Genomic DNA, 23,448 nt, shown 5'->3' on the forward strand with positions numbered 1-23,448 from the left:
TGGAAAAATTACTTTCTTAACTTCAGTTACTCAGCTTCAATGAAATTTTACTTAAATTTCATAAGCCTTTGTGCCCTCATTGCTCACCCTGAATTTAGCTTGAGGGAAGTATGTATGTCCTTAGGCAGCACTTTCTACAGATGCTTCTGTAAAGTGTAGTTAGATGTAAGCTTAAATGTGGGACATTGCTGTGTCCACCACCTCAGGTATTCAGCAGAATGTGAAGGGAATTAGCTACTTGATGTTTGCATAGGAAACTAAAAACTTGGTACTGTTTCCAAAATAAAGAACCCATGGACCAATTTTTTTTTTAAATCCTACTTTGGGCAAAACGTAAAAGCTGTGTGTTTAGACTCCTGCTGGAATGGTCTATCATGAAGTATCTTAAAGGATGCATTTTGCAAGGTTTTCTCTTGAGGTTTTTTTGTTTCTTTGTGGTTTTTTTTTTTCATCTGGGAAGACTCATTAAATGGTAATTACTTCTGTAAAATAATTTCTTTTCTGTGAAAAGCAGCTGGAGATGTTTTCCGATGATAAGGTTCCCCCTTTTCCTGTGCCATGCCATTAAAACAGAAGTATAGAACAATGTTTTTCTTTCCCACTGTTTACTCTTTAATAAACTAGTTAGATGGTAACCATTGCAAATTTTAGTTTCAGTAAATGCAATTAGTAGTTCGGCTCAATGTAAAGGATTCATTCTGTGTAGTTACTTGTCATCATCAGCCCAGCACTTCTAATACAGCTCTTCCTCCAAAAACTTTTGAATTGCTAAATCATGATGTACTGTGATGCTTGTACTGTTCCTTGCAACTTCTGTTTTCGTTTATTGCTCCGTGAGGCTTGTTGTCATGCATCGTATCCAAAATGGCTTTGAGGCAATGTCTGCAGGTCTGCATAAAGTCGGTTTAAAAGAGAATAATACTTCATATAGAAGAGTCTCTATTTCCATTTAAAAATTAAATCTAAACTGACTTTTTTTCTATTAAGTAGAAGCAATCTGTCACTTTTTTCCCTGTTCAAAAGGAGGAAAACAAAAGCAAAGGATTTTTTAACTATTAATGATTTCTGGAGGGAAGGAAATGAGCAGAGCTAGAAATGTTTTGGAAGTGTTCTCCCACGAGGGGCAGCGTTGAGAAAAGATCACAGAATGATTTAGGTTGGAAGGGACCTTCAAAGATCCAACCTCCTGCCAGGGACAACTTCCACTGGACTAGGTCGCTCGAAGCCCCGTCCAACCTGACCTCGAACACTTCCAGGGATGGGGCATCCACAACTTCTCTGGGCAACCTGTCCCCGTGTCTCGCCACCCTCGTAGTAAAGAATTTCTTCCTTATAACTAACCTAAATCTACCCTCTTTTAGTTTAAAACTGTTACCCCTGGTGCTATCACTTCAGGCCCTGGTAAAAAAAGTCTCTTTCTTCTTATAAGCCCCTTTTAAGTATTGAAAGGTCTCCGTGGAGCCTTCTCTTCTCCAGGCTGAACAACCCCAACTCTCTCAGCCTCTCTCCATAGGAGAGGTGTTCCAGTCCTCGGATCATTTTCGTGGCCCTCCTCTGGACCTGCTGTCTGTGTTCGGGAGCTTTCAAAAAGCTGTGCTCATGTTCATTCTTCTTTTTATTTTCCCTTTTTCATTCCTTTAAAATCAATTCTTTTTGCCTTAAGGGAAGCCTAGCGCACCCACCAGCAGCCAAACCCAGGGCTATATCCCAGGTCCTGGCCCGGTGCCGGCGCAGAGGATGGCTGGGAGCGCACAGACTCCTGGCAAGGGTGAGGGTAACCACAGCTCAAAGGCTGTTATTATTTGCTGTTTGTCTTTCTTTTTTGTGGGCTGTTTAATAATGGTCCAAGATGTAAATATATAGGGGCAAAGATGATTTTCTTTATCTGAGTTCCAGGTTACACTGGTTTAAAGCTGCCATTAGAGACTGGGGAGTTGTCCCTCAGAGCCATCTCTTTATCTTCTAATTCCACATTTTACATTTTTTGCCTTTAAGCAGAAACTTTCTCAGAAAACTTCCATCTCTTGAGAAAACTTACTTGTTACTGCCAGATGTCCCAAAATAGCACTTATATGCCTCTTTTCTCTTTGTCTCCTGCCATACCAAAACTCCGGGATTTAATCTTTCATGCCGATACTCTGGGAACTAGATGGAAGAGGTCAGTTTTCAAGTGCAAGACTCGGGCAAAGAAGAAAAAGCCTAAACCCTCTTACATGTTTATAGTAAGAGATGTATTCAAGAATACTAAATTTGAAGACCGATCTGGATTTGTATCGCCCAAATTTTAGAGTGGTTCTGTCTGTGGTTCAGCGTGCTGCAGGTGTAAATTATACTCCAGAAGTACATTTTAAGTATAAAAGTGAAACACCTCTGATGTTGGGAGTTTTTTGGATGTGAGGGTCTCCTTCTACCACTGCTCTTTTGGTGGGTTTGATGAAATCTCTATGGCAAAGCTACTTGCGTCAAAGTGCTGGTGATTGATAAGACAAACTTTGATTAGTTATTCTAACCAAGCCTTTTTTTATCTTTCTGATATTTTTAAGCATTATTTTAAAACATTATGAGGACAAGAAATGTAAACGTAACTGTTTGCTTTGGTTGGTATTTATTAGATGAGAATATTTCTTGTCCTAGGTGGATTTTCATGAAAATACTTTCTTAAGCATCGTATCAGGATGCCATTTAAAATTGACTGAAAAATCAAATAATGTCCTGCTGTAGTAGGCCTATAAACTGAATGGATTTTCTTTTCCACTTGATAACAATTTTTTTTTTTGAAGCAAGAAAGTTAATACTTTTGTAGCACAATACAGCATTTTCATGACGTTTCCATGAGCTGTTGAAGCTTCTTTCTGATGGATCTACTCCCACGAAGAAAGCACCAAGAGAAAAATAAGGGAATCTTATTTTGATTAAATGTTCCTTATGTCAGGCAAGTATGTCCTCATGCCACTGCTGTGTAAGCAGAGACAGTGCTTGTCAGGATTCATAACAGGAAGGAAAGGGGCAACAGTTTCAGCTGCTTTACACTGAAATGAACACAGAGCTTTAATCACAACGCATCTGGCGCTGTCCGCTTCCCGTCCTGCCCTCAGAAAATAGTTACAGGAGGGAAATATCTCTAAAGTAATGGTTTTACACAGAGTGGGAGGATGAAGAGGTTTTGCACTTCCCCACCAGTGCTGAATTGTGTGGCACCTGCTTCTGCATCACCCGGTGTGCCCACGTGGCTGGGCAGCGTCTCTCCGTTCCTCCCAGCTGTACGCTCCTCGAAACGCGCCATGTGAGCTTGTTCTCCGAGTGGGAATGAGCCCTGACACCTTCTCGCAGGGAGCCCGGCGTGGTGCAGGAGAGCAGCGCTGCACACAGCCGTCCGCACGTGCACCGGGCTTCGACGGCTGTGGGCCCAGGGGCTCCGTCCCATCCCATCCCATCCCAGTTTTGCACCAGGGTCATTGCGCTGTCCATAAAGATCTGTCTTAGGACTTCCCTGCAAAACCAGCAGCAGATCCCTGACCAATCCCTTGAGTACCTAAATCATATAAGAAAGGGAAGTGGTGTCTCAGTGTCAGAGGGAAAGCCATAAAGGCATCGCTTGATGGCAGAGGCTGTCAGTGCTGAATTTCTGGGAAGGGATTAATAGCAGCCCTGAAAGGTGCAACTGCTTTTCCTATTCCGTACTTGATTTTGCCACAGTCCAGAGACAGCTGTTTGATAGATCAGTTTTCATTTGAATGACGTCTCAGAGGAAGCTTCTGCTAAACTAGTTTTCAAGGGATGAAAGTCTGTGCGCAGGAGGGAGGGCTCTGCCTGTACCCATGCAGTTTGTGTGGCAGAATGACTGGTGCCTGTTGTGTGCTTAAAGCCTATTGACCACGAGCAAAGCCTCCCGCAAAATTCAGCAGGCTTCGGGAGGGTAATTTCTGCTCAAATTACACTAGCTCTGTTCCAATTTCAATGTAAGTGTATGCTTCAAAATATCACGAATATCATGAGAAAGACCCGGAATACCCTGGGAAAAGGAAAAGGCTTTTCTGGGGGAGGGAAATGGCAATGATTCGCTTTATTTCTCTAGAAATTTAATCCCAAGAGGGTTATCTTATTCCATTTCCTGATCCAACACAAAAATGCTCCAAGTCATGCTTTCAGAGTCTCAACCTGTTTCAAATAACCTTTAATTTAAATAAACAGCTTCTGGATTGTAATGAGATAAGTGAGTGTGAGATTTGCACATAAAAGGCTGAGGGCAGCAAGTGACTGTTTGCTGTTCTGTGTCTTTCTGCACATAGGCACTTGGAACCGCTCTGTAGCCCCCAGTCCCCATCCTGCTAAGGGTATCGGGCCAGAGATGGCTAAGATATTTTTAAATGCCAATATGGAACTTCAGAGCATTATTTCTCCAGCAGCAGTGCTGGTTTCAGCTGCTTCAGACATCCCTGAAGCTGCTGGCCCCACAGGCTATTGCCTTACAGCTTCCCTAAGGGATGGATTTGGTTTCCAAGAGTTTTGTGTAAAAGCGTGAACCAGCTTGTGTTTCAGTTGCAATTGCTAACTCCTGCTTAGGCACAGTGATTGTCGGAGCTTGTGAGCGGATTTTTTAAAAATGACTTTACTTTCGTAGGAGGACAAAACTCCTGCCTGGAGGAGGTCTTCAGCTCTGAAGAGCCAGTGGTTTTCAAAGCGTTACGCAAGGGAGTTTGTTGGTGGTAGTGACACCCAGATAAAGTGAAAAGCGGGACGTCTGCAGCTTGTTTAGCTTCTTGAGAGGCGCAGGTCTATTTCAAATTACTAAAATGACTAAAATGGATTTTTGCCGATTATGTTTTGATGATCAAAAGATGATCAAAAGATGCAATTTTCTAGAAATACCATATAACTGAGGTCTGACCAGGCCAGCAAATGTAGCTGTGGCAAAACATAATTTCAAAGACATAGTGTCATTTTTGGTAACAGCTTTGCTGGATGCCCACGGGGTTTCACCGTTCGCCAGCAGAGACTTGTTACTGAAGGCGCATGTGTGTCAGGCAGCTGGCTGGAGGTACCGGGGACAGGCTGTCTTAAGCAAGGTATGTGAGCAAGACCTGGTGCTGGCAGAAGATGAAGCAATGAGTTATTCTAACCAAGGCCTTAGGAAACTTCTGCTTAAGTAATGAATTTGCAGTGGGCCAGAAGTGAGAAAATCCCATACAGAGGGAATCGGAGAGGATGCAGGCAGGGATTGCCCCTATGCCTATCAGACCTGGAAAACTTCCAGAGAAAGAAAGAAAACTTCCAAAAAAGAACTATATCCTTAGGTCAGGAAAAAAGCAATTCAGGAAAAGCAAACTTGTTTTTTTTTAACTTAGGACTAGATTTAAGGCACCTCCTTCCACTTCTTTCTCTCACAGGAGAAAAAAGCATCCCTACACAGAGTGTATTTTACTGCCCAGGCAGCTTGTCTGACTTTCTGAGATCTGAGGGAAGGAATAAGTGTGCATCACTGTATCGGCAGAGTGGGGGCACATGTCCTGCATTGTAACCTTACTGTTTTGAAGAGGTTGCAGATAAATACCCTGCAGGAATGTGTAAAATGACCCTGCGAGCGTTCTGGCATCATCTGTCAGCTGTTTTCCTGGAATTTGCTTTTTTTGCTTTCCAGCAAGGGGGTTGATATTTTCTTTCCAGAATGAAGATATCTGCTGGGAGCAATGAGGTTTTGTGAAATACTGTGACTGTGAGATATTGCAGCTCCTCTTCTCAGATGAGTTGCTTGGTAATTTGCGGGGTGCCTGTGTACAGCCTCAGGTTGCAGCACTGAAAGGTTATCAGGATTCGGGGGGTTCAGCTGTTCTTCTGAGATATCTACTTAAAACCCCAAAACCTAAAGACAGCTTCTATTCTAGATTAGATTTTTTAAAAATAAATATAGAAAACAAACTCCTTTGCCAAATAAAATGAAGTTCATTGTCCTGTGCTGAAATAGCCTGATTCTGCCTTTTACATCTTCTTTGTTCAGCTTCATTGAGAGCAACACTGACACAAACTGAGTTAAGTTGGAGCAAATGGGTCTTCTGCAAAACACCCAGAGGAGGGCGTTCCACCTCAGACAAAAGCTTTGCGCTTGGTGGACAGGGAATAGGATGCTTTGATGACCATGAGAGGACCTTCCCTGTTTCTGCAGTGTGTTGAGATCATTAGCACTGAGGGCTTCGCACTGGAGCGTGGGGGTGACGTTGCTCTTCAGAGTGGCAATTCAGTAGAATGGACCTGACCTCAAAAGCAGGTCTCTGAAACCAGGAATAGTCCCAGTTCCTCAGGGAACAAGTCACTGCCGGAGGGACTGGGAGGTGGCTCCCCAGGGCTGGGCTCCAGCAGCTCAGGAGGCAGCTCCAGAGCCCCTGCACTTTTCAGCAATTCCCTGTTAAATTGGGGTTGGGAGCCTTGTTCATCCCCGTTGCTGCTGCCCTGCAGACCGGGCTGGGCAGAGCTTCGCTGCACTCCCACCACAGCCGCGGGGTTTTGGGGTCACCGCGTTGGGGAAGCCGTACTGCATGGCGGCAGAGAAACAGCCAGCGAGCAGGTCACGTTGTCTGCATGCAAGTGGAGGAACAGGTCAAGGAGGGTCGTATCGGGCAGGATTTTAGGTGCCTGAGGACCATATGGTGTTTTTCCAAACCCGGGAAGACAGGCACGTTTCACCTGTCCTCACTTGCTATCATCAAGTAACAAAATTGTCCCTTCATATTATTAATATTTTGCATTTACTATAAGGAGAAACAACTGCAGAGGGCACCAGCAAGCCACAGAGCGATACTACAGCCAGTGATTGTCTGCTGGGTGCGGAGCATCCCCGGGCTCCCACTGCTTGTCTTGGTCCGTGTGCTCTCCCGAGTCCCCAGCCGGGCTGCCCCGTGCCCGGGCAGCGATCTAGCCGCAGGCTGGAGTCTCCTGCGGCTGGGGAGCAGTCCGGGCGTTTGTTGGAGAAGCTGTGGACAAGCTGGGAAGCGGAGGAGCTGACGGTGGCAGTGTCTGCTCTGGGCTGCGGTGGTTTCTGTAGGGTTTTGGCTCTCCCCACTGGTGCCCATTGCAGAGGAGCCACATTTCACCTGGGGCTACACCTGTGCCGGAGGCTCAGAGGGAATCCGGGATGTGAAGGGAAGGAGAGAGCACAGCAGCCCCCACCACCACGCGTGGAGCCGTGGGGACCTCAGCCAGGGCGGATGCTAGCGCGGCACCTTCATCCCAGTCCGATCACCCGCCCGGCAGGAGGGGAGCTTCCCGAGCCCCCGTCTCGCTCCTGCCCCGCGGCTCTGCTTTGCCCAAACCGCAGCATAAGCACAGAGGCAGGCCATTCCCCCATCTCCAATTCCTCTAGGAAGAGCCAGAATCGTCCTTTTGCCCCTTTGCTAGGCTCCTGTTGCATGCAAAGGGATTTATAGCAGCTTCTCTTTTTCCAGGCAGATTTGAAATCATGTTTCCAAGCCTTGCAAGCGAGGTGTAAGCCGGGAGGTGAAGGGACTGTTTGCTTCCTCTCTTACTGCTCACACCTGGGAGGTCTCGCGCCTGCCTTGATGGCAGCAGGGCTGCATCAATGGATCATGGGGCTTGTTTGCAAAAACTTTACGTGGGGGCGTAACTGTTAGTCACTACAGATGGCAACCGAGCAGTTGCATATAGGGATAGAGCTATTTTTAGCATATAGATACTTCTAAATATTTATATCAAGTCATGCTGAGCTTTCCTTAAAGCACAAATGCAGGTCAGCAACTGGGGGTCCCAGGGAGGCCAGCGGTGGCTGATTTAGCTCTGACTTGGGCTGTGCAGGTCCTCCCTCTCTTTCTCCCCTCCTTCGACACACATGTGAAACAGCTTTATTTAATTTCTTGACAAAAGTGATTGCTCTGGGCGAGCAAAGCATGCCCTGCCTCGGTACCAGCTATTCGGCCAAGGAACAAGGCAGCTCATTTCTCTCCCCTTGCTTTCCTCCTCCTGTTTTCTGCTGCTTTACTTCCCACTGGGAATGTCCCTCTGCCTACCCGCTGCCTGCAGCGGGCAGCCCGGGATGGCCATGACCGGCTGGAGCACTTGCTGGTGGTGCCGGGGTTCAGGACCCCGAAGCGGTCAGACGATGGCTGTTCCCCTGCCCGAGCTCGACTCCCTGAGCAGCTGGCGGCGATTGGCTGCCACATAAAAGCCAAAAAAAAGATAAACCAGCGAAATTCTTCAAATCCTTTTCTTGCTGTCCTGCCTTTGCTTTTCTGACCCTCGAGGCTGTGCTTGTGAAACCTTTCTGTGTAGCACAAGGGCTAGAGGTTTTGAGAACAAGAGAAAATAAAACCATCTCTTATTCTTAGCTGAAGAGGCATGGATGGATGTTGTGAGCTATTCCTGGTCCGCCTGGACTTCGCTGCCTCCCCGCGTGCTCGGGTCACCGGCGGGACCACATCCCTCACCGGTTGTTGCAGCTGATGAAGGGCTGATGACCCATCTGGCTCTTTGGGGCTTAAAATCTCCAGCTGAGATCATCTGGTCCGGACAGAAGCACTGGGGTAAGATGTGAGAGCCTGCAAAACACAGGTGCTCTGACAGGGTGACCCAACTGCTTCTTGAGATGCGGAAGCGTTCAAGTGTTATTGTTAGTAAGAGACACAAACAACCTCCTCCATAAAATGCCTGCTGCTTCCCAATTAACGAGCTCTCAGTTCCTTCCTGTCTCCAGCTCTGGAAATGTCTGGAGGTGACCAGGGGAGACACAAGGTCTGATTTCCAATCTGAAGCCAAAAGCCTGTGGCTCCTCTCGGAGAGGCTTTCAGGAGATCCCGATGAATAAATAGAAGCAACAACAAAACACGAGCTACAGGTTACTGCCCTAACGCCTTCCTTGCGCAGGTTCTCCTGCGACGCTGCAATCAGGAGGAGTCTCAAAGTGTTTGCGAGCACCATCCTGCTGCTGATTGCCGGGACGCTGCCGCCGGTCACCCATCTCCCGGTCACCCATCTCCCCGTCACCCAGCCGAGGTGGCTGTTCAAAATACTCCCATACCTTCCTTTCCCCTGGAAGAAGAAACCCTGCAGGCCAGCCCTACCCGATCCCGGGCAATCGCAGCCGGCGGTGGCTGTGGGGCTGGAGAGCGCCCAGCACCTCTTCCCATCTCCGGCAATGCCGATGCCGCTGCCGAGCTCTTGCCGTGCCCCTGCAGCCTCTCCCCGCCGCTCAGGCTGAAGATGCCAGGCTTGTCGGCATGTCCCCAGAGCTTCAGTTTCAGCAGGTCCACGTCTCATTTGGTTTTCCAGGTCTCCCCTCTCCTGGGGAAGCCTCCCCGGCGGAGCTGGCTGAGCTCAGCACAGGTTTCCACCGATGAACATCTATGAGCTGCTTCCTTCGAACTAAGCTGTGCTGATGGACAAGACCTTGGGCTCAGCTGCTTTTAGAAGGCCTCATTATTTTAGTTACATCTAATAGTTCTGCTGGCTCTTACCTTTCCAAATCTCTCCTGTCCCCTGTCCCACCATCACCACATGGGGACAAGCCTTGCCCAAACAGCCCAAAACACAGGGGCAAGTACTGATGCAGACTTTGCAGCTGCAGGGCAGGGTGTTCGGTCTGACCACCCTCCTTTCGTCCTCCCCTGGTTTAACACCACCGGCCTCGGTCTCCTTTTATAGTCACAAGCCTTCTTCACAAATTTCCCGCTGGATCCCAGCCCAGTTCTTTCCCACGTTCTTCATTGCCCACTGAAAGGGAGCTCTCACATCTTGCACAACTTCTTAAATCACGCCTGCCATCTGTCTCCAGAAACTGGGCTGGATCCAGCTCCCCTAACGGACGCGGTGTGGCGATGGCTGATTTAATCCTACCTCCGATACGGGGGGTGTGAGAAAAGGCTATTAAGAAGAGGCTGGGCGGAGGTGGGAGAAGAGGTGCGGACCCTGGTGCCTCCCCAGGGCTGAGCGCGGCCAGCCTCCACGGTGTCTTGATGTCAACGGTTTGCGTGGCTGACCTGTAGCAAAACCGCACGTGTATAAAAAAAAGCAGAAACTGAAAGCCTAGGGAGAAACAGCAAATATTTCAGGGAGGTTTTATATTTACAATTGGTCCTGAAAAAAAAAAACCAGGCAAAGTCCTTTGGAAGTTCAGTTTCGTGGACGTCAGGATGGTTTGAATGGGAGCCGCAGCTGCCGGCTGGAAACCAGCAAAATTTGCGAGGAAAGGTCTGTCTTTGAAGTCAATATTTCTGTAATGAAAACAGTCAACTGACCAGTTTAAATATTACTCTGAAGGAGCAAGTGGCCTGGCTAAGGGGGTTGGTTCACCCTGTATTTGCACTAAACTTAAATTGTCTTCTGGTTTGGCCCGAGCCGCCCGTATAGCCCCTGTGCATCCCGAGCTGCTCAAAGAGCCTCCAGCTACCAAACCACATCTGAGCAGAGCATTTGAAACCTGCACTCAGGGTTGACTGGCTCCAGAATCAAATTATTTTTCAAATTAACTTCATCAAGAGTTTCTTGAGAATGAAGCCTGCACAACGTCAGGGTTTTCCCTTGTTCCAAATCCGCCTTCTGTGGATTTATCATCTGTCAGTCCAAAAAACGGCAAGTGAAACCTGTGAGCAATTCTTTCCCTGCTCGGTAATTACCAGCTGGAGATTACAATAGATTTCAGGAAACTTAGCTGAAATCCTCTTTTAAAAACATATTGTTTCTTCTGTTTCCTCTGTGGAAAATATAGGAAAAAACTACTCAGGAGTGTCTGCCCGAGCTTGGTGCTGGGCGTGCGGGGGCCTGGGGTCGGCGAGGGGAAAGGAGCAGGCGAAGGACGGCTCGGACGGAGCACGTCTGCATTTATTTACTGAAGCAACTCGGCCCGACTTCCAAGGCAGCTTGGGCATTGGATTGCTTTGGGAACAGGAGGAGTGGATAAGTCTAAAATCTAGAAGCTGAGTGCAACCTCTTAGGAAATTTTTGGACAGGCAGTTTCTAGTCATTGTGAAGCTTTATTTGCCTAAATTTCTGTTTTTAACTTTCTATATTTGGGTTGTGTTGGGTTTTATCTTTTTAGACTTTTCCCATTACTCAGAATTTTGTCTTCCCCTTCCCCTCCATGACCTGCTGAAACACAGGGGGTTTGGTTTTTAAAGTAGCACAGAAGGCGGCTGCGCTGGGATCAACCGCCAGCCTGGAATCCCTGCGGAGGGATGCTCTCAGATCTTCCTCGGGCACTTACGGGGCCTTTGGGTTCAGGACCCCCGTAGTGCCTGCACCCGAGATTTGCAATTCCCACGGGAACCATTTTAAGTCAGAGCTTCACAACTTTTGGCCAAAAAGCCATGGCTGCTGGGGGGAGCAGGATGCGCCCGGGTCCCTCCTGCCTCTCCCTTCTGAAGTCCCTGGGGATGAGGCCATTTGAATGGGAAGGGACAGTTGTTTTCCAACTCCAGCGCAGTTGAACGTTTACCAAAGGTTTGGCTCACGGGGACAGTGCGTTTAGAGTCTTTTCCCAGTTCAGCAGTACGGGGGGGAGCGAATGCAAAGAGGCGAGAGGCGTTCGTGTCCAAAGGCCGAAGAGGGAGGTGCAGGACAGCAGTAAATCATCTGCCTGCTGCTGCTGCTTGAGCCACTTATTTCCTTGAAAATGCTCTTGAACGTAAAAACAAATTCTATGTCTGTCTTCTATCAAATAAAAGGAATTATTCTTACTGACAAATCAGCTCGATGACTCCCAGGCAGACCGGGGCTAGAAAGCCCCCGAGCACGGGACGAACGGCAGCTCTGTGCTGTGGATCGTATTGCACGATGCTGCCCAAAGCCGCCAGTTTCTTCCTCCATCCTCAACGTCCCGGTGATTTCTGCTCTTCTTCAGCTGCAGCCCCCGGTCACCCCCGCCGGCGCTGCGGCAAGGGGAGCCCAGGGACCCTCCAGCTGCTCAAGCCGACTCCTTACACCACGCACGTGTTTTCCCAATTCCCTATTCTAGCAGTGGTGACAGCAAGGGGTCTTACTGAATATATACCTATATATGTGTATATATATATATGTATCTATATATGTGTATGTGCAGAGACAGGCCAGCAGGTCGCAGTCAGCCTGAGCCACCTGCAGAGGAAGGCACAGACTATGCCACGCACCCAAAAAAAGCCTTCAATGACACAAAATTTTAAGAACAACTCATTTGAAAGAGGAGACATGGCTCTGGTATCAGTTGCTGTTGTAATTAAGCTTGCCTAGATTTGTATAAATGTGCATTCCTGCCTTAAAAACCAGCCCACAGCTCCCATTAACCCAGTGCAGATGTCCAGCTGGTGCTGGGAGGCGACCAGGCTGCAAGAACAAAATTCCCTGTAGCCACCGACAGCTTAGCAGAGAAACCAAATGTTTTTCAAAGGGGCCAAGTAAAACTGAGCGGCCAAAGGTCGGAGGGACTTCGACCCCCCCATTGCTATGGTTGACAATGAGTGGGAATCCCCCCTTTGCTGTGTGCCAAATGAAGCATGCCAGTTCTGCAGCGTTGGTCTTCAATGGGGTCTTTCTGAAGTAATGAACCAAAAGTATCTTAGAATGACAAAGTGAATGCATCCCGGTCACCACGCATCCCGGTCACCACGCATCCTGGTCACCACGCATCCTGTATCTCTAGCGAAAAGCACGATTTGGGGCTTTTCTTCTGTCTGCGCTGGCCGTAGCCAGGGCTCTTTGGGAGGCTCGGAGGGGAAGCTCTGCCGGGGTCTCCGGTCAAACGCACGCGTGTTCTCGGCGTGACCGGTGCATCCCCGGCAGGGAAGCCGGTGGGGGGCTTCCTGCTGCTCTGCCGGGGGCTGGCTGAAGGACAGCGGCCTCACCGGCCACGGAGCTCGGGGACCTCTGCGGTGGGGGGCTGACATATTCTTGCTTTTCTCTTTCATACTCTGCTCCAATTAACCTAGCAAAAAGGATGAATTTGCTTTCTTGGCAAAGGAATCCTTAGATACCCCAGGGGAAAGCATCTTTCTATTTCAAACATCTTTTGACTTTCCTGCTTTCCTTTCCACGCTACTGCAGCAGTTATTTCTAAAGTAACATCCTTCTTGTGTCGACACATTAATGAAAGTGTCTTCAAAAGAAGAAAAAAAAGCATTTCTAGTTAGTTCCTTCGTTACAAGGAGCAAGCGAACACACGGATACTAACAAAGCTGAGCAAGTAAACACCCAGATCTGCTCCTGGGAAGGGTCTGGCCTGGCTGCGGGAGGAAGCGAGGAGCTCCTGCGTCCCCGTGGCTTAAAGCAGATTCTGCCCTCAGACGTGTCAGAGCTCACGACGGCAGGACCGGAGAGTCAGAACTGCACCGATTCTGGAGAGTTTTTCGTTTACAGTCGCAGCCCGTTTTCCAAGCTGTAGGTGTCTCATTGAAAGAAAATGTGGCAGGTATTTAAGCAAAACGTGTGATTATCACTTATAACGCAATCTGTGTGCTTGTAGGAGGCCTGGCTTATTATGTGGCTAAAAATCAGATGAAATGCAATGTGATGCAAACTTCGTCAGCCTCAGCGCCCACCAGACACCTCCGCGGTTTGGGAGCCGCTGGGCTCGGGGGCTGGCCACGCTTTTGGTTTACATTAATTGCTGCTGCTCCCGGTCCGAGCGCTTGGGAACCGGCTCTGCTCAGCCCTTCCCAGGACGCCCCGGCCCTCCTGCTGTGTTGTGACAGCTGAAAGTCATCGCGGAGCCGGGGCGCCCGCCTCTGCTCTGCAAACCCCGTCGGGGCTGGCCCTTCTTGAAACAGAAAGGTTTTCCCTGGCTGCTGGGCTCCCGGGGCTGCAGAGGCCCAACGCGGTCGGGGCTGCAGGGACACGAAGGTGCTGGTGGGCATCGTGCTCTGGCCACGAATCCCCTCCCGCGCCCCGCCGGCTGCGGCTGTGCCGGCCGGGATGCTCCAGGGTGCGTGAGACGCTGCCGGGCTAACAGGAAAACCTGCCTGCCGCACAGCACGCGGTGCAGAGAGCTCTCGCAGAAGCTCGGTGCCTTTGATTTAGGGCCTGTTTCATCAGCATATTCCCAAAGGTTTAGGTTTGGCCAGGCTGAAGCACTTATGAAACGGCAGCTGCCGTTACGGTCTTCCCCTCGGCTGCAATCGCTTCTCTGGCACTCCCAACACCGCTGCCCATACGGCGCAAGGGGTTTGCCTGGGTCTCCCGCAGGAGGGATTATCCCGTGCCCTTGTCCCGGCCGTGGATGTGACCCCGCGCACGGACGGGTACCGCGGGAGAGGCTCGCCAGGCCGGGCTGGCGCTGAAGCGAGTGGATTTGCAAAACCGGAGCAGGCATCAACACAAGGCAGGGGCTGAAGCCGTTCGATCTGCGAGCCACCAGCGGGCTGCCCGCGTCTGCCCCATCCACCCAGCTCACATTTTAATCGCACAAATCCCGGTTGCAAACGGTGGTCTTAAATGATTTTCAGATGCAAACTGATTGCCCCTTTCTGCTGCGGTTACGAGAGTAATCACACCCCCGCTGCTGCCAGTACCTGAACCGCCTCCACTTTACTGCGCTTTCAGTGAAAAATCCCTCCAAATTCCCCAAGGGGAAGAGAAAATGTGAAACCCTACCATTTCCTTCAGTAACTGTTTAATTTAAGACACTCGTGAGCTACAGCCATTAAACCCCAACACATTTAGTGGCTACCCCTTAGCAAAACCTGGGAGCGTGGCGGAAGCGTGGGATAGGAGATGCCGGAGAGAAGGAAACCAGGACTGAACACAGGCTCTTGAAGCATAAAAATTTACACCACGTTGGAAAGGAATAAAACACAAATGGTGAAGTCATGGCCTGTGTTTTACATACAAGTCACACGCAGGAACTTCCCGTTATGGGACTGAACGTTGCTCCCGACAGCACAGGTGAAGAAGAAACGCACCCGGGGCTGTGGGACCGCACTGCACGCCTGGCGCGGCCGATGCTGGGCTCGAGCCTTTCTCTGTTCAATGCAAGTACGATTGCCTTCGTGGTCTCCCAGTTTTTGGGCGTCCTCCATAGCCTGAAGAGTAATACGGAAAGGAATTCCTACCTAAATGCTCCTGACCCTCCTCCGGGGACCAGCCTAACAGCAAATCCTCCTTAAGACAGGGAGGGATTAACACACGACCCCCCCGGAGTGGGTGGTAAGGGCTGTGCCAGCCGAGCGCCGCTCCTCGTACACTACGGGATATTCTAGTTAAAAGAATCAATTAACCTTAACAGAGGTGAATCTATATAAAGAGGAAAAAAGGTTTTTAGCTTGTAAGAACACAGAACATTAAACTGCTACGCCGTAACTGCATACAGAAATCCGGGTGTGTAAGTACTTGCTGCTCACGAGGAAGGGGATGCTGCTCACCGCCGGGGCAGAGCAGCTTTCCCTCTCCTCCACAAACACGTGCAAGGGAATGCGCTGTTGGGCTCCAAAACCAACGTATCGTTCCACTCGTGCCTTGGTGTCCCTGGCCATCCCCTCTGCCCCACGGTGATACAGGCAATGGCTTTGGCACGCAAAGCCAGCAGCGGGGAGACGAGGGCACGGAGCCTTCGCACACCGCGAGCCCTGGACTCGGGGTAACTAAAGCCAATACTTTATTCCTCTGCCCTGTCTCCATTTCTTAAATTACGGCTATTCAGCTTCAGTGCGTAAACATTTTAATGAAAATTACAGAAATGGGTTGCCAGCTTCAAGTTCCCTAAAGGAAAAAAAACTAATCGAAACGGTCGGCTGTATGGTGGAATGCTAGATGCTCACTTCATATATAAAAAAATAATAATAAAAGTCAAGAGTTTCGTGCTGGCCTGCCAACACCATCAAGAGGCTGAAAAAGTCAAATGATAGCACCATAAGCATTTCTGAGAGGTCTCCCCCAAATTATTGCTGCTTTCGGTTTCCCTTCCCCCCAAAACCTCTCCCGCTGGTCGCCCAGGGGCAGTGTGACCCCGACGGAGGGTCCCGGCTGCCCCGGCATCTCCCACGGGACCAGCGGGACCTGCACACCCAGCCCACGCCAGACCTTATTGTTCAGACCGATGGTTTGAGCACCGTTATAGTGTAGCACAAATAAAAGAAATCAAGCCTTCCCCGTGTTTTGACAGAGCACCGCGCGGCTCGCGGGCGGCACCGTCTGGCGCTGCCGCGGGACGAGGCAGAGCCGCGAGTCCTGGCTGTGACTCAGCTCCCTCCGCTGCCGCCGCGCTGCTCCGGGAGCCGCCGCGGGTCCTGGCGCTTCTCGCCCTCGGGGACGGTCCTGTCACCTCCGGGAGGCCCGCTCGTCCCCGCGGTCCCGGTCGGGCGCCGCGCGGTGCCCGTGCTGGCGGCAGCTTCGGCAGCACTGGAGGTGGACCGTGGGGAGGTGGCACCTTCCCAGGACCCGCAGGGTCTGGCAGAAGCCGAACGTCAAGCGGTCGCGCTCGCAGACGAAGCCTGGAGGGGAGGCGAGAGGGCAAGGACAGTGTTACTGCCGGCGTCGCTGGCACGGTTATCAGGCGTTTGATGGGAAAATTGGCATGCGGTTGGCAGAGACACAGAGACCTCACCAAATGCAGAGCCCACCTTCATCTGGGTACCCAGCATCCTCATTATTTTCAATTGCCAGCAGAAATAACACCCGCGCTGCTGTCTAGGGTTCTGCGGCGTCTTCCCAGGGTAGCGAAACCACACGGGGGAGCGGGGCTGAGCGCGGCTCGCTCCCCGGGGAGGAGGGTCGGTGCTGGAGGCCTGGGAGAGGCGACAAACCTCCCCGCAATGACGTCGCCTCGCAGTCCCCAGACCTTCCCCGCAATGCCAGCAGAAGGCGAGAGAAAGGCGAGAATTCATTTTTCTTTGCATTGTGTTCAGATTATTTCGAGAACCCACATCATCTGGTTCGCTTCCTGCAGGTGTCTCGCAAATCTCAAAACACCACCGGTGCTGCTTCGAGGATGGGCTTTGTTTTGGGAACCACTGCTCCAGCGCCCGGCCCCGCAGCGGGGGCAGCACCGGGACCAGCTGCAGCAGCGGCAGCGCTGGCCGTGGGTCGCAGCCCGGCCGCCCTGGCTGAGTCACTCGCAGGCTGAGCAAACTGTTTGCAGACAGTTTCCTCTCTGCAAACAGACTGAAGATCACAAATCCCTCTCCGGGGCCGGGAGCGACACGTCGGGGTGTTTGGTCCAGCGCTCGGGTTTGCAGTGGGGGGAGACGCGAGCGCTGCCCCAAAGAGACCTTGCCCTCGGGGTGCGACAGGGCGGAACATCCCACCACCCCGAAACGCCCTCGCACCTGCCACCGCGTGCAAACCGCGGTGCCGTGCATCCCATGGGATGGCGTGGGACATGGCGAGGAGGGGACAGCCCTCGCCTGCGCCGTTGGCAGAGGCTGCAGAAATCAGCCCGAGCAGCTCCCAGGTCCATGGCCAGCCAGACCGGGCTCAAACAGGCTGCAGCTCGGCTTAGTTACAGCAGCAGAGACCCATCACCAAATATGCATTGTTTATAGGCATATATAGTCGGTTTGCTTTCATTCTTAATTTCCTCCTTTTCTACTTTATATCAAAACATACGTGCGCCTCATTGAGCCTCCAGCATCTCACCCAGTTGCGCAAGACGCGTTTAAATTACATCAGTTCTGTCTAATTTCACCTCCCGTACAGGTACGGGACGCGCAGGGCCAGCACCCCCGTCCCCCCGCGCTGCCTCTCCCCGGGGTACCCTCCGCCCAGGACCACGCTGAGCAGACACAGAAACGGGGCAAGAAAATGGGCTTTTCTTTTTCTTGGGACATTTTTCTGCTGGGGAAACACCGGGACTGAGCCGGGGGAGCTCTCGCTGACCATTGCCCCTCACCATCTGCCCTCTGCAAACAAAAGGCTTTGCTCCGGGACAGGCTGCTGCCCCGATTCCCACAGGGACGAGCCGACCCACAGCAGTTAATGCAAAGGACGGAGCAGATGCAGAACAGAGACTTTTCCCCCCGTTTGGGATTTCAATCACAGCCCTCACCCCCCAGCCTGCCAGTAAGGAGGTCACTATACTGGTCTAAAATTAATTTTCTATTTCAGTAGAGGTATTTCCTCTCTTCCTCTCGAGCAACAGCTATTTCTGCCCGGCAATAGTGTCTCTGTGCCCTGACACAGAACTGCTGCCTGCCAGCGCCGTCGGATCCAACAGCTGCCGACGGACCAAGCGCCGGATCCTGGCCCCGCGTCACGCTCCCGGGCTGGGGTTCGGTCCAACCCCCTGGGTGCTGGGGGACAATGCGGATTTTTCCTGCTGGCTGAGCAGAGCGGAGGAGAAATTGCTGTAAAGCCCAGAGAGGGCCGGGTCGGGAGCGGGGCACGTCCCCAGACCTGCCATGAGAGCAGCCACGCGACGGCACCAGAGCCGGTCGGGAAAAGGGAACAGTTTGTCGTGCGGTACTCCATCGGGGTCTCAGGGACAGTCTCCCCTGCGAGCATCTTTGCGGCTCCGCACGGCGTCCCCTGAACCCCCCGAGCCCTTTTGCACGGGGACATTCGAGCACATGAATACATATATTCCCGTTTGCACGTGCTGCAGGACAGGGATGTCTCAAGCAGGGATCCTAAAACACCCTGGGGTGTCTGGCGAGAGAGAAAAGCCTGAGGGCACGTCAGCCTGGAGAACCCCCCCTCCTGCCCCCAACGGCTGGCGACGGCAATACTGGGGCGCACCGGCCGAGCTGTGCCTTAAAACGCCCTGGTGCCCAGCTCCGGCTCAGCACGCTCATCGCAGCCATCCCCCTCCTGCGGGACTCTTCACCAGAGCACGACCGCTGGGTAACCCCCACCTGCCCAACACATGCTTCCCGCAGGATTTACAAACTCGTGGTGTTCCGAGTTGCTGGTTTTGGAAGCGATATTGAGTAGGAGAGACGACGAACACAGCACAGCTCCCGGCAGGCACGGACAGGGGCTGACATGCTCCGGGGGGTTAATTATTCACTGCATAGCATGGAGCAAGTGTAATAGCAGTAAAAACTCCATGGCGTTTGGAAGAACTCAGCTAAAAATTCTGCATGGATGGATGGGAATGTCACCGGCGTTTCGGGTGACAGTGCTGGGGCAATGCTCCTGGGGGATGCCGTGCCGATGCAGACCCCTGCCGAGCGCCTTGGTATTTTTAGCCCGCTGCCGCTGTGCCTTGCTGGGCTCGTTTCTGCTCACGAGCCTTTTGCTTATCGCAATGGTCTTCCTAGAAAGCTATTTATGGATCGCAACCAAGTTGCCTCCTGCCTTCCCTTGAAAGAGCTGTAAAGGCTCGTGAGCTCCTGGAGCCTCTCGCTGGAAAGCAGCTTTCCAGGACCAGAGGTGATGGTTTAGCTCTTTTCTGATCCCCTTCCAACGCGTCAGCATCCTGGGTGCTGGCACGGAAACTCCCGTACCTGCAGCACCCCGAGCCGTACACAGGCATGAACAAGCCCCTCGGTCTCCTGCCAGGAGTTATTTCTCTTTGTACCCATTTTATCTGCAAAGGTATGAGCCTACTGCGGAATAAGATCTGGGATGGGGTTAGCGGAGGGTGGAGAAGAGCCTCCGCCCTGGGCTGGAGGCATTGCTGCAACCGCTCGGCCGACCTGACGCGAGAGCCCGCAGCAGGACTCCGGGTTTCCAAAGCCTTCCAATAAACTGAAGTCAAGGGGAGTTGTTGAGCGCTCATCATTTTTCCAGATCGGGCCGTGCTTCGGTCTGATGTAGCATCTCAGCGTGGATGTGTGCGGGGTCAAGCTCAGGTCTGGAAATCTTGGCTGAGCTCGTGATTCCTCCCTGGAATTTGGACTTGGGCAAGGGAAGCTGTAATAAGCACTTAATTTGTCAGCTCTTCAGAGAGGGTCCCTACAGAATTGACCCAATTTTCATTTAATCCTTTTACTGTTATTTTCTTCTACTAACAATTTTTTTTTATATAATGCTAACACTTAATTTGAACATACGCTCCAGTATTCAAGTCTATTAGTCTAAAGAAATAGCTTAAAGCAGGGCTTTTAAGATCCAGGCTAAGTCAGCACATTAGCAACTGAAAACCCCCACTTTTTTTGGTTGTTTTTTTAAGTTGGCGGGGAAGTCACTTTAAATTTCATTTAAGCTTCTGCCATACTGACCTAAGCATTTACTTTTATGCTTGGGAAAAATAAACTTCCTGGAACAGGTTTTGTAAAAACAAGGAAAGGTTGAGCTTAGAGCTGAGCTAGCAAAACCAGAGAATTAAGCTGCTGACCTCTGGCCTTCGGGATGCCCTCAGAGCCAGCGCCGAATTTAACAAGTCCTGTCCCAGCTCCTGCTCGGGGCCCGCGGAGCCTCCCCTGGGAAGGGGCACAGGCGAAGGCAGCACATTTCGTCGCAGGCAGCACTAGAGCCGTGGTCGCAGGTCAGCACGCCGGCCACGCGTGCTCCGCTGCCAGGTGTGCCTGCACAGGCAGGCACCGACACGCCGCAGCTTGGAAAACTGGGAGGAAAGCACTAAACCCCACCATTTTCAGGTCTCAGCCTGCTGCTCCCGGGACGTCTCGCTCAGCCCCAGCACCGCCACGGAGCTCCCATCGACACCCCCTGAGCATCCAGCCTGGGAATCGCAGACCAGAGGGAGGAAACGCCAGTGCTCTCGAAGAGGTTCAGCGGGATTATCCATGTTTAGAGTCTCTGGATCCCACAGAGAAATGCTCATTTCCGAAGAGCTGCGGCAGAGCCAGGACTCCCCCTGCGCTCCGCGCTGCCTTCCCCGTCCTTCTCATGGGCGCGGGGAGGGGGAGAGAAAGCCAGCTCTGCTGAGATGAGTCGCTGGGCATCACCCCCGCCTTCCTCTCCAAAACCCAAACCCGCTTTAAACGCGCGGTGGCCAGAGCTTCCCGCCGCCGACCCTGCGAGGAGCCACCAGGCTCGAGCAGAGAGCTGGGTCCTGGCCACGCGGCCTCGCCTGGGCTTCCTTTAACGTGCAGGTCAGGCAGGGCAACAGGGCTCGGCAGCCGCGCTGAGCCCTCCGCTACTGCAAGACGGAGGGAGGGCGAATCCAGGCGGGACCCCAGCGCACGACGGCAGTGGCTGAGCACAGTTATTCCTCCAGCCACGGGTAAAGCGCTGTTTCTTCATTTGTGTCCTTGCTCTCCCCATTTTTAGCACTCCAAGGCCAAGGCCAACATCCTCTCTGCTGAAGAGCTTTCTTCTGCACAGAAAAATATGCCTTTGATGTGTTCTGGAGAGTTTTCAAAAAAGTTAAGTAGGGGTTAATCTTTTGTTGTCGGGATTAGGCTTTGCCTCCTCCCTGCCAGGCCGTTACCGGAGGCTTGGCAAGAGGCTCCTGGCAGAGGAGCCGGGCTGCAGCCGCGGAGGTCCATTGCGATTTACGCTTCCTCAAACTTAAATCTACTCAGCAGTTGCCAAGAAGGAGGGAGGAGAGGCATCTCCCACCGCCAGAGGAGAGGCATCTCCCACCGCCAGAGGAGAGGCATCTCCCACCGCCGGAGGAGAGGCATCTCCCACCGCCGGAGGAGAGGCATCTCCCACCGCCGGAGGAGAGGCATCTCCCACCGCCGGAGGAGAGGCATCTCCCACCGCCGGAGGAGAGGCATCTCCCACCGCCGGAGGAGAGGCATCTCCCACCGCCGGAGGAGAGGCATCTCCCACCGCCGGAGGAGAGGCATCTCCCACCGCCGGAGGAGAGGCATCTCCCACCGCCGGAGGAGAGGCATCTCCCACTGCCGGAGGAGAGGCATCTCCCACCGCCGCTGGTCAAACCGAGCTCGCGGGCCGCACTGCAGTGAGGGAGCCCGCTGTTCTTGTCGGGGCGAGGAGACGTGCCTTTCCCGCTCCATCTGCCTGATGGCTCGTATGGTTTCTCCCCCCATCGCCCAGGTTTTCACGGGAGCCGTGCCGTGCCGACCCGCCGCGCAGGCTCGGCGTGGGTGGGCCGGGGCGGATCGGCCTCTGGGCGCGTTACAGGGGTCTGCGCGGCAGCGATGCTGCCCGACCTGGCGCTGCACCGGCCCGCTCAGCGGGACGGGCCGACACGGGGACGCCTGAACAGCTCTGCCAGCCCGTGTCATTGAGAGCCTCCTTCTCCGTACGGTTAAAATGTGTAACATTCATTTCGCCCACATTTAATAAAAACAGGGAATCCTTTCCCAAACACCCATTTTTCCATCGACAGCTGTTGCTAATTAGCAGTAAATAAAGGGCACTTAATGACTCGCTCAGCAGCACCTCTCTGCCTGGCCACGTGGGTACAGACTTACATGCTCAAATGACAGAGAAAATTGGAATTTGCTGCAATTATTTCTAGTACGTATCCCTTGCGGACAAATACAGCTACATGCAGCACCATGAATAATTTCATTTCCCTACTCAAAGCAAGAAGGAATATAACGTTTAATTGCCAATTAATCTCGAGGCCACTAGAAATACAACCAGACCCTGGATAACGAGCCCGGAGCACCGCAAACGGCAGCGGGAGAAGAGGGCGGGCGCCTGGGGTTTGCCTCAGCACGGGCCTGGCGCAGGGGGGCTTTGCCCCTCGGCCCCCCCACAGCATCGCCCCTCTCACGGCCCCGCCAAACACGGTCCCCGGTGCTGGCTGCTCCCGGGACACAAGGCTGAACTCCATCCCGCCCCGACCCTTCCCGCCGGCTGGAAACCTTTGTCCCGCTCCCAGAGAAACTGTATCCACGCCAGCTTCTACAGATTTGTTCTTGGGCCAGCTGAACGCTTTACCTTAGTTCCCTTCCCTCGCTGGCATTTAAAGCCTGAGACACGTGTGGGGAACAGTTGCGTTTGCTGAAGTGCCTTGGCCAGAGCGCAGAGCCAGACCCATCACCTGCCTGACACCTGCTTGGTGTGAATTTGGGGAACCTGCAGACCCACCCAGTATCGGATCCGGAGAAATTGTTAATTTTATGACATTTACCACGACGAGCATCCCGTGGGCTGCGTGCACTCGGTTTGAACAGGTTGTTCCACCCTTCACCGATGAGGTCTGGCCAAACGCCACCGTGCAGGCACAGCCGCTGCGCTCGCAGCAGCGGGGCGACTTTTGCTCGGTTCACCCGTTAGCGTCCTCCTCCAGCAGAAAGCAATTGCTGCTTTTGTGTTTCAAGACTGTTCGACCTGCTGGATAAACCAGCACCGGTTTCTCCGAGCTCTCAGGTGGGACCTGCTGCTCAGCTCCTTTCCAAGGTGGCCATAAAACAAAGTGTAATGCTTAAACACAGAAATAAACACGCTGTGAGGGGTTTTTCCAGCTTTCTGAGTTACAAGAAATGATCCGTAACAGGAGTGGCTGATGTGGGTGTGAGAGCCCTGCTCGGGCTCGGAGCTGGGCATGGGTGGAAATCAGAGGGCAACAGGCTTTCCTGAGCCAGAGGCTGCTCTTATCTCCCCGGCAGCCCTGCCCCAGGTCCAGCAAAGCTGTTCTCACTGTCAGGAGGAGAGCGATGTCCTCCTCGCCCCCCCGACGCCAGCAAGGAGCCGCAGGGCTTTCCCGGCTGCCGCTAGCAC

General features: G+C 52.3%; 1 protein-coding gene across 3 annotated transcripts in view; it reads right to left on the bottom strand.

Moving 5' to 3' along the window:
* Positions 1 to 199: 199 nt before the first annotated feature.
* ADAMTS7 (ADAM metallopeptidase with thrombospondin type 1 motif 7) overlaps positions 200 to 23,448 on the bottom strand; it is a 65,402-nt gene continuing 42,153 nt past the window's right edge. The window contains exon 24 of one of the 3 annotated variants that reach the window (XM_075159655.1): positions 200 to 2,138. In XM_075159655.1, the coding sequence (XP_075015756.1) occupies positions 2,035 to 2,138 (104 nt within the window). In that variant the 3' untranslated portion in view covers positions 200 to 2,034. Of the gene's footprint in view, positions 8,544 to 14,561; positions 16,395 to 23,448 lie in introns of those variants that run through there. The other 2 variants (XM_075159653.1, XM_075159654.1) reach the window with 2 other exon arrangements.

The sequence above is a fragment of the Calonectris borealis genome, chromosome 11 (genome assembly GCF_964195595.1).
Source record: "Calonectris borealis chromosome 11, bCalBor7.hap1.2, whole genome shotgun sequence".
NCBI lineage: Eukaryota > Metazoa > Chordata > Aves > Procellariiformes > Procellariidae > Calonectris > Calonectris borealis.